Source organism: Salvelinus fontinalis, chromosome 26 (genome assembly GCF_029448725.1).
Source record: "Salvelinus fontinalis isolate EN_2023a chromosome 26, ASM2944872v1, whole genome shotgun sequence".
NCBI lineage: Eukaryota > Metazoa > Chordata > Actinopteri > Salmoniformes > Salmonidae > Salvelinus > Salvelinus fontinalis.
Genome location: NC_074690.1, coordinates 39,799,607 through 39,810,383, shown reverse-complemented (window position 1 = coordinate 39,810,383; position 10,777 = coordinate 39,799,607). Strand labels below are relative to the sequence as shown.

General features: G+C 43.7%; 1 protein-coding gene across 4 annotated transcripts in view; it reads right to left on the bottom strand.

The window, feature by feature from the left end:
* The window catches only part of LOC129824326 (semaphorin-6B-like), a 55,248-nt gene that overhangs the window by 43,817 nt on the left and 654 nt on the right, over positions 1–10,777 (bottom strand). The window contains exon 1 of one of the 4 annotated variants that reach the window (XM_055883894.1): positions 10,594–10,678. The exons of 2 other annotated variants lie outside the window; for them this stretch is intronic. In XM_055883894.1, the coding sequence (XP_055739869.1) occupies positions 10,594–10,596 (3 nt within the window). In that variant the 5' untranslated portion in view covers positions 10,597–10,678. Of the gene's footprint in view, positions 1–10,555; positions 10,679–10,777 lie in introns of those variants that run through there. One more of the 4 variants, XM_055883896.1, reaches the window with a different exon arrangement.

The window sequence follows — 10,777 nt, the reverse complement described above, 5'->3', positions numbered from 1 at the left end:
ACGGGCAGACCCCAGGCTGTGAGGATTCGCAACAGCACCTTCTCCAGACTGACTCTTAACACAGAAGTGTGTAATCAGCTCTCTACCGTACTCCCTGCCAGCCTACAACTGCGTGGCTTTGAACGACACCGACTGCATCCTCAAGTTCGCTGACGACGCCAGGCCTGATAACCAACAACGATGAGTCAGTCTACAGGGAACTGGTGCCAGGACAAGAACCTCTCCCTCAACTTCAGCAAAACCAAAGGAGTTGATTTTGGACTTGAGGAGGCAGAGGAGGGAACATACCCCAATCCACATCAACAGGGCTGCAGTGGAGATTCAGTCGTTTTGAAGTTCCTCAGCGTCCACATCCCCGATGACTTGATATGGAATAGCAACACCACCCCTCTTGTCAAGAGGGTGCAACAGTGCCTCTACTTCCTAAGGCAACTGAGGAAATTCGACATGCCACACGGGGGTCCTTTCCAAAATACTACCGTTGCACCATCGAGAGCGTCCTGACCGGTTGCATCACGGCCTGGTACGGGAAATGCTCCATCTACGACCGCAAGGCCCTCCAATGGGTGGTGAAGACGGCCCAGTATATCCGTGGGACCCTCGTCCTACCCATCAAGGACATACACTGTAAATATTGGACTATAAATTGTGGCTTCCTGTATTATACACATGCTAAAATGTTCATTCTATCCTACTGAGCCATTTACTTTATGTTTGTATTTTTATCTTTTATTATCTCTTATTGTTATTGCATTGTCGAGAAGGAACCTGCAAGTTAACATTTAGTTGGACGCAGTATGTGTATCCTATGACTAATAAAACTTGAAAATGTGTTTCTTTTGGATTCGTATTATTCCTTTACGTTGTGGTGCGTGTTCTATTAGTGTAAAATGTGTCCTTGTGTTTGGGTCTGGGAACGGAGTGATGATGAGGACTTTATCACCGTTCTCCTGCATCTCTCTCTCTCTCTCTCTCTACTGCAGCCACTCTTCCCTGTGCCCTGTGTTACCATAGCAACCGATAGCAATTGGAAATTAATCTAACTTGCCGAATAACTGCAATCACTGCACCAATTCAATTAAACTTACTCTCTCAAAAGGAAAGGATGACTGTAATCCTGAATGGGGATGAGTAAATGACAGGAAGTTAGCTGATGAGAAATAACATGTTTACAATGTGATAAATTGTGCCATTTTAAATCCACTTTAAAAACACAGCCACAGATGAGTCCACTAATGAGTTTGATATTCAGACTTCTACCAGCAAAGGAAGTGGATATGAATAGATTACTGCCTCGCTCTTTTGCGGATTACCAATAATTATGGCTCTGATTCCGCTCCTAGCCTGTCATTCATGAGGTGTTCCATTGTGCTTTGGTCTAAGTGGTCCGTAGCATTATCTAGATTGTAGTGGACACTGAGCAGTTCTCTGAAATCACAGGCTTTTAGGGAACACAACATGTTCCAACTCTATACAACGTCAGTGTCCTGTCAGGTTGACTGAGAGAGATGGAAAGATATACAGGAAGCAAACAATCACCCGACACTATTTCTTTCTGAAATGTTTTCTTTCTTTCTTTCTTTCTTTCTTTCTTTCTTTCTTTCTTTCTTTCTTTCTTTCTTTCTTTCTTTCTTTCTCTCTACTCTCTCATCACACTCTTACAATGCTCTTTCTTTTTCTCTCTACTCTCTCTCTCTCCCTTTCTCCCTTTCTTTCTTTCTTTCTTTCTTTCTTTCTTTCTTTCTTTCTTTCTTTCTTTCTTTCTTTCTTTCTTTCTTTCTTTCTTTCTCTCTACTCTCTCATCACACTCTTACAATGCTCTTTCTTTTTCTCTCTACTCTCTCTCTCTCTCCCTCTCGATCTCTTTCATCACACTCTTCCTTCAAGAGCCCATATGCAGGTTAAAAATCCCTGAATAAAGTGGCGGGGCCTGAGGCGATGGGGGATAAACTGGGATAACTGGGTCACCTTCACCATCAAAGTGTCTACAGTACACTACATTCACTGGTTACATTAATGGACTGACACTGACAATGATAACGGTTGAGTGTTACGGCACAGGTAATGGAGGTAGATGGCGAAAGGGCAGGCAAATTAGTTATGAATGTACTCAGACAAACACACTAACACACACACTAACACACAGATATAAGCATAGAAATCAATGAGATAAGGTCTTTATCTAATCAAGGAGGGTGTGTTATTGGATACCACAGCCTTCCCTTAAGTGTGTAACTGTCTGGGGGCCAATCCCAGTTAAGGGAATATGGCATTTTCTCTGTTAAATATCCTAATGCACTTTTCAATCTGCAGAGTAATTTATATGCTAATGCCCAGGTTATGTCTGCATTAGATTCCCTGGCAGAGTGCTGAACGTTATCATGGAGAGGGGTGGAGGGAGGAAGGGATAGAGAGAGTGAAAAAGAGAAGAAAGAGAGAGAGAATTTCCCCCTGGGTCTATTATGCTAGTATGTAATTATAAAGAAGCTGGTCAGACCTGGAGAGTAGCCAACCAGAGTGCACCTCTCTCCCCCTCTATCCCTCCCTCACAGGTCCCACTCTCTGGAGGTCCAGTGTTGGGTGAACATGTCTACATGCAACTCCTCTGAAAACTGTCACATATAGAACTAATCAAACTATTCAGCATCTCTGAAATAAACGTTTTGGTAAATAAAAATAAATGGTGTACTTTTAAGAGTTGCTGTCTTTTAGGGGACAGCTGATCTAAAAACAGTTATAAGGAGAGTTGTTCTGATCATCGAGGAGCCCTAGGAGTGGTTAGACAGCCTATCCTAGGTCAGTTGTTAAGACCATAGGAGTGGTAAGACAGCTGATCCAGGTGATGAAGGGGCAGATAAGAGCTAGAAGAGGTCACACAGCCGAGATCTCTATTCTTATTAACATAATACCTTAGCTTCTAATTGCCTTTTTTGCATATTCATCCTCAACTTGGACCGATCTCATGCTCTCTCTCTCTCCCTCCCTGGTTCAAAGGGGTTGGATTAAATGCGAAAGACACATTTCAGTTGAATGCATTCAGTCTTCTCTCTCTCTCCTTCTCTCTCTCTCTCTCCTTCTCTCTCTCTCTCTCTCTCTCTCTCTCTCCCTCCCGACCTCCCTGCAATCCCCCCCCACCCCCTCTCTCAGACAGTACATGTTATTCTGGTCTAACTAATGGGGAGTGTTTAGTAGTACCCTTGGCTTGTCTTTGAGTCCTGAGTGAAATATCTCCCCAAGCAACAGAAAGCCGCAGCCCAAACACACACACATAGGGAGACACACACGCACGAATACACACACACACCCACATAGGCAGACACCCACGCCCACATGCACACCGAACACATGCACATGTTCGACTGCATCGCACACACATTTTATAACTTGGAGCTGGGTCTGCGGCAGATGTGTGTGTTTATTTATAGTGCATTAGGACGCTACAGCCGGATTAGACACACACGCACACGCACAGTACTGAGCTGCAGCAAGGGCAAACGTTAGCTACTACACAGTACTGAGCTGCAGCAAGGGCAAACGTTAGCTACTACACAGTACTGAGCTGCAGCAAGCCCATACGCATTCACAGCACAACACTGGGATGTCGAGAACACAGAGCAGGGGTCATCAACTAGATTTAGCCGTGGGATGATTTTTTTCTTGAGCGAAAGGTCCGGTGGCCGGAACATAATTACAAATAATTTGTAGACCGAAACTTGACCGGAAGAAGCCCAAACAGATATAACACTTGACTAAAATATACCATTCAAACTTTGCTTACATTCTTATACGATCATATACACTGAGCATACAAAACATTAAGAATACCTGCTCTTTCCATGACATAGACGGAACAGGTGAATTCAGTTGAAAGCTACGATCCCTTATTGACGTCCTTTATAATCCACATCAATCAGTGTAGATGAAGGGGAGGAGACAGATTAATGAAGGATTTTTAAGCTTTGGGACAATTGAGACTTGGATTGTGTATGTGTGCCATTCAGAGCATGAATGGGCAAGACAAAAGATTTAAGTGCCTTTGAACGGGGTATGGTAGTAGCTGCCAGGTGCACCGGTTTGAGTGTGTCAAGAACTGCAATGCTGCTGGGTTTTTCACACATCAACAGTTTCCTGTGTCTATTAAGAATGGTCCACCACCCAATGGACATCCAGCCAACTTGACACAACTGTGGGAAGCATTGGTGTCAACATGGGCCAGCATCCCTGTGGAACGCTTTTGACACCTTGTAGCTCAACGGTAACTCAACGGTTCTGTCACGCCCTGACCATAGTTTGCGTTGTTTGTTTCTATGTTTTTTTTGGTCAGGGTGTGATATGAGTGGGCATTCTATGTTGTATGTCTAGTTTGTCTGTTTCTATGTGTTTGGCCTGATATGGTTCTCAATCAGAGGCAGGTGTTTCTCGTTGTCTCTGATTGGGAACCATATTTAGGTAGCCTGTTTTGTATTGTGGGTTGTGGGTGATTGTTCCTGTTTCTGTGTCTTTGTGTATGTCACCATACGGGACGGTTGCGTTTTCGTTTGTTTGTCCACTTATTGTTTAGTAAGTTTATTCAGTGTTCTTCGTTAATAAACGTAACGATGTATTCATATCACGCTGGGCATTGGTCCTCCGATCCTTCTTACTACTCCTCCTCAGATGAGGAGGACGACGAACGTGACAGGTTCCGAATGGTTGGTATACTCAGCTTGTGTATCTCTCTATTAAGTGTGGGAATACTTTAAAACAGATTTCAAAGATGTAAATCACTTGAAGCTAATTTGCCGGTGTTTTTGTCTTTCATGTCCAAAAATGTATTATATAGTGCATTCATGAAAGTATTCACCTATTGACCTTTTCCACATTAAAGCCTTATTCTAAATTCAATTAAATATTTTTTTTTACTCATCAATCTACAGTATACCTATACAGTATAGAACATGGCATAACCTGTGTTTGATTGCTTGTAATTATGATAAATATAGTCTTGCCATAGCAGAGCAGAGATGATTGCTGTACACTAGGACCATATGGGGTCTGTACAGGTATTGCATGTGCACCAGTCTACACGTGTGTAAAGACACACTCAAAACATGTACACACACACACACACACACACACACACACACACACACACACACACACACACACACACACACACACACACACACACACACACACACACACACACACACACACACACACACACAAACAAACACACAAACACACACACACACCCTTTCCACTGAACGTGCTCCCGTCCTCTCTCTCAGATATAATTGTGTTGCTGCTCTACTCCTTTGCATCCCTCTCAATTTTGACTCTCCCCTGATGAAAATACATAATTAAGAGAGAACCTTGGTGTCTGAAACTGGAGGAGAGAGGGAGGAGGAGAGAGGTGGAGAGAGGGAGGAGGAGGGTGGAGGCGAGAGGGAGGAGGAGAGAGGAGTAGAGAGGTAGGAGGAGAGAGGAGGAGAGGGAGATTATCTCCAGCAAAAACAACATCTGAATATAACTAGAATCTCCAGAAGTCAAGACAAAAGACTCTACTGTGCCTCTGTCTGCCAATAAAAAACTCATCCAGCTTTTTCTTTTTGCTACGATGCCTTTTAAATGGCTTTCTTTGGCTTACAGGCTCTGTGAACTCTTTCTCTTGGACGGGTAAAGCAGCAAATGCTTCAACAAAAAGAGTGTACTTCCAAGAAACTCCCAGCTACTCTACATAAGAAGTAAGAAGTCAAGGGGAGCAGACAAACTAGGATTTTGAAAAGGTTGTTTGAGTCAGTGTGAGGCACACAAAGTGGACGGCCGCTTTAATGCAAATGAGCACAAGAGACAAGACACAGACATAGGAATAAACGTCATCTTTCTAGAGGGCAGAAAAGGCAAAGATAAAGTTATCGTATTCCAACTCACAGTATAGCAACAATTGTTCACTGTCTGTATATATTTGCATTATTGTGCTGTAATGGAGTTACAGTAAACTAGATAAGAAAGCAAATAGGCCGTGAAAGTGACCTAAAGGCTACATACTGTAAATCCTAAAACAAAAGTGGTTTACAAAAAGAGTAATCTAACTCTCCTTCCTATGTCTAGAAGTGTTAATAAGAACCTCCCCCTGTTCTATATTAGAGTTCTCACTCCTCTCCTGTCATTTACAGCAGGCCCTACACATCAACTTTGATTTAATATTCAAGTGCAGGTCCTAGATCAGCTGTTCCCAGACTATTCTGGTGCTATGATGACCTGCCACTCTCAAGATGAACACCCAATTTCCCCAGCCACAGCCCATTAAGCCACACCTCAAATAGGACCTAACTGTCACTCATCAATGGGTTCAGACACACCATTTGGGAAGAAGTGCCCTAGATTGATTCCAATCAGAATCTCATCCTGAAAGGATAACAATTTCCCATAAACTCTAGTTAATATGGCAACATGTGGGAAACATGAAAGGGTTCAGCATCAAATATCCACAAAACACATGCTCTGTACACACGCACATGCTCACACGCACACACACACACCCGTCTTGAACCTACGTGCTATTAGGTCCCTGGTTCGTTTTAATACGAGTGTAGCAAAGGCTTCGCTACACTAGGGGATACAGGACTAAGGGATCTGAGAGGCATGTGTTGCAGAAGTGAACACACATGTTAGCATCACTCGACGGTTGTGTGAGACCTCATGCTGGGCATCAGACTCTCTTTATAATGAGCAGAGCTCAGGGGAGACGTTATTGATGAAAGAGGAGCATACAACTTAAAACATAAATACTCAAATACGTTCCTAATGTGTAATAAATCACTGCACAGAGCCTTTTTATCCAAAGCAATATATATAGAAGCACTTATCTATACGTGACCCATGCAGGAATCAGATTCCACCCATTCAGGTCGGTGAACACCAGAGCAAGCAACCTAAATGGAACTGGGCCAAATAGTGTTTTTTTTTCTTTTCGGTGTGAGCTGGTTTGTTTTTGGTACCTCCTCTCCTCACAACAAGATCTACATTCTGATGGGCAGTACAATGGCCTGCCTCCGGGAGGCCAGCACCTCTGCCCTCTTTATGCTGAAGAATGGCTCCCTGACGTCCTTGCTCCCAGGACCCCAGCTGGTATAGGTCACCGAGCAGATGCCTGCACAGCCAGGGCCCTCTGATCCTATAGACCCTGGGGTATACAGAGGCTTCACAGGGTTGCTTTGAGAGTGTTGATGAAGTGCTGAGGAAGTGAAAGACCGGGCTTTCTGGGCGGTGAGGAGGACTTCGGGACACACTCCATACTGCTCCATCGAACAGAAGAACATCAGCATGCACCATATAAGTTATGGAGCCTCAGTAGCCTACATATCCTTTTTGTGTCACATCTGGATATTTCAAACGTGGATCATAAATTCTGATTTACACCTGCACTGCCACATAGTACTATCGGGTTGGGGAAGGTCTAGGAGCTAACACGAGCCTTCAGGTCTCAGGGAAAGCTACTCGTCATGCACGACTGGATCACTGGCCAACCTCTGTTACTCGTGGATTGAACGAGAGCAAACGGAATGTGTGAGAAATCCTCACCTACTCTAGTAGGAAATGGAGGTACTGGACTATAAAAAAGTGCAATTTTATTATTCATGTTTAAATAATGAAGCAGTTTAAATAATTAAGCAGCACTTTTAACTCAACCTCCATTTTCCTCCCAAATAGGCATTTAGGAAGAATAACAAAGGCAAATGGTGTTTACTCATTTTACAGCTAAAAGTGAAACCGCATTTCTCACACTCAATCAATGTTTACCAGTGTAAAAGAAACATGGCTGTGGGAAGATGTTATGGGGTGGGGGTGATGCATTTGCCCAAATTTTTCTCCCTGCGCAGCTGGCGAGTATGTCTGTTTTTATTTATTTATTTCAGAAGTAAACAAGAACAAATAGTTTACAATTGCCATCTTGGTCATAGAGGAACAGAATGAAGAGTCTACAGGTCTGTTACCAAGACTTAATTAGTACATGAACCGGTTGGGCGCCGTCTAAAGAGCGCCTAAGGGAAACACTAGCTGCACATGTTGTTCCTGTAGTGGGGTGAGCACCTGCTCACAGGGCTGCTGTGTGGCTGCCTGTGTCCAAAGCAGGGAAAACAGGGAAACCATTCACACTCCCTTAGACTGCACGCCTCCCCCTCTCTCTTTTTTCATACTCTGCCTCTCCATTTCTATCTCTCGATTCTTTCTACTTTCTGTCTCACTCTCTCCTCCTTGCTCTTACCCTTTTCTCTCCCTCCCTTTTCTCTCTCAGCCCCTCTCCCCCCATCTCTCTCTCTGCACTTCTCTCCATGTCCCTTTACCACCCCCCCCCCTCTCTATGACCAGAGGCGTTTCTTTGCCTTGACAAACTTGGTGTGAACATTACCCAACAAGTAATTCTCCCTCCATGAATTCGCCTATACATGCTGGTCTTTATATAATGCATGGCTAGAATCGTAGAGGTGCAGGTACTTCTGTACCTCCTAGGACCAAGTGATGCTCAAAGTTGTCATTCGCCATGTTGAATCCACACTGAGTTTCGGGCTGAATCGGGAAGAACCAATCACCAACGAAGGGGTGTAGACTTCGGCTACCGAACTTCGGCTTGCCTCGAGAAAAAACGTTGTGTGCACGAATAGCCGGAAAAACCTTTGCCAAATACCAAAACGCACAAAAGCATCACAAAATGTCGGCATAATATATGCACAATTTGTTCGGATGCCTTTAAAGTCCTCTACTGGAACTCGCCTGCCTTGAACATGAAGTGGGAAGTTGAAAACAATAAATGATAAATAACGGGTAAATCAATCTGCCAGCCCCAGAAAGTCCAGCAGTAAGTGAGCAGCGTTGGGTTCTTAAGGAAGCCGCAGTGGGCTGTAAGTCTGATGGACACACACATTGAGAGAGTGGGTGGTGTGTTGGCAGCCCAGGCTTTAGTGTACAGTATATTCAGCCTGCCTGTGGGATTTAGCCCAAATAAGCTCCCTGAAGTTGATCCCTCTTCTCTGAAGCCTCCCTTTGGTCATACTACTTGGCCCTGCTAGAAAGGACATAAATACAACTTTATCTTGTCATAAATGTGATTATAAGCACTAACCTTAACCTTACCCCTAATAAAGACCACAAAGCTCCTCCAATTGTCCATTCAATGTCCCTTCAAGCATGGCCATCTGGTGTCTACTCCTCCTTCTCCTTCACACTTTCAGCTCTATATGGGAATGCTCTGACCCTGCTAACTTCCCTTAGAGACATCAGTGTCACCTCCCACTCACAGTCAGAGATATAGAGTTCAGCAAACCCTGTCACCTCACCTCAAGTTCCAAAGCCATTACATTCCAGCAAGTGTACACAATAAAATACGCAGCAGAATGTCATGTTTTACAAGTCTTACACGAGTCTTGCTAGTCTTACAAGTGTTGGAAAGCACATTGGGTGTGGATACGGTGGGAACATGTGGGTCTGAGCAAGTGTGATGTCAATGATGTTTGTGTATATGTGTTGTATGTACGTGACTGTTAAGTCGTTTCTTGTTTTTGCCTGTGCATGTTGGGTTTTCTTTTGCTGTCGAGGAAAAGCAGCGTGAATAGGTGAAATAAAATAGATATTTTTTAAAGAATGTCATGTTTGCTGCACTCTGTATGCATGTTTTTGCTCCTGCTCCCATCGAAAACCCTACGGACCAATCACAGGCAATCCAGAGGCCATGTGGAATGAACAAGGTAACAACAGGGGGCGGCAGTCTGGGCATACTTGTTTTACTACCAATAAAATGTGTCTAGTTAAAAGTACAGGCCAGTGTTTTACATTATACTACACTTAGACCATAAACCATGGCACTACTGTAATTCCATCACTGAAAGAATAATGAGCCAATCAATGAAGTGACAGAAGTCAAATCACCATGTCTGACCTTTGGTCGAAATCACTGAAAACCTTGAGAAAACATCATTATTCAATGTCACTCTTTCATGCCAATTACTTACCTCAGGTCATTCCCCAGGTTCAGAGTCACACTGTACAAGAATGACCCGAGGAATTAAACAAAACTATCATCATGTGCCTCATGCATATGGGTGAATAAGAGAGCTGTGGTTCCATATAGGATCAGTATGCCTATGTAGACTAGTTGACAACATGATTAAACCCATCCTCTTCACTATATTGTCATCCTTATGATCAGACCTCTTGCTGTGGTTGCATGTTGACATTGAAAGCAGTTATAAACATTTACGATCATATACCAATAGGCCCACATCCAACTAATGGACGACATCAAGTGATGCAAAACATGACAAAATAATACAAAATCAATGAATCCATCATGAAAACAATGATACATTGAATAACACAAAGAACACAGGGCCCAGACAGTAGCAACCCCGGGAGACAGATACGTCAAATGAATATGCCACACGAGTATTTTGTCATTATCAGCATTCAATGGCAGGCAGCTAATTAAACATACATGTATTCAAAGCATGCACATCCAAACCAGCAACATAAGGTGCGGCCGCGACAAAAACGCTTCTACGGTCGAACGCAATACCTGTTCACCATCTTCGCCATACCGCTTAGCTCACTCACCATTGACTGTACGAGACCGACAGGTATGCGGGCTACGTCTGGCTGGGTACCAGGCGTCTTCTCGTAACCTATACCGACCGGGTTTTCTACAACTCTCAAATCAAGACAAAGGGTGAAGCACAGCACCGAGCTCTCTCCGGGGGTCTTGAATCACAATGCCTTGTTGAGAACCGTTATCCCCGCA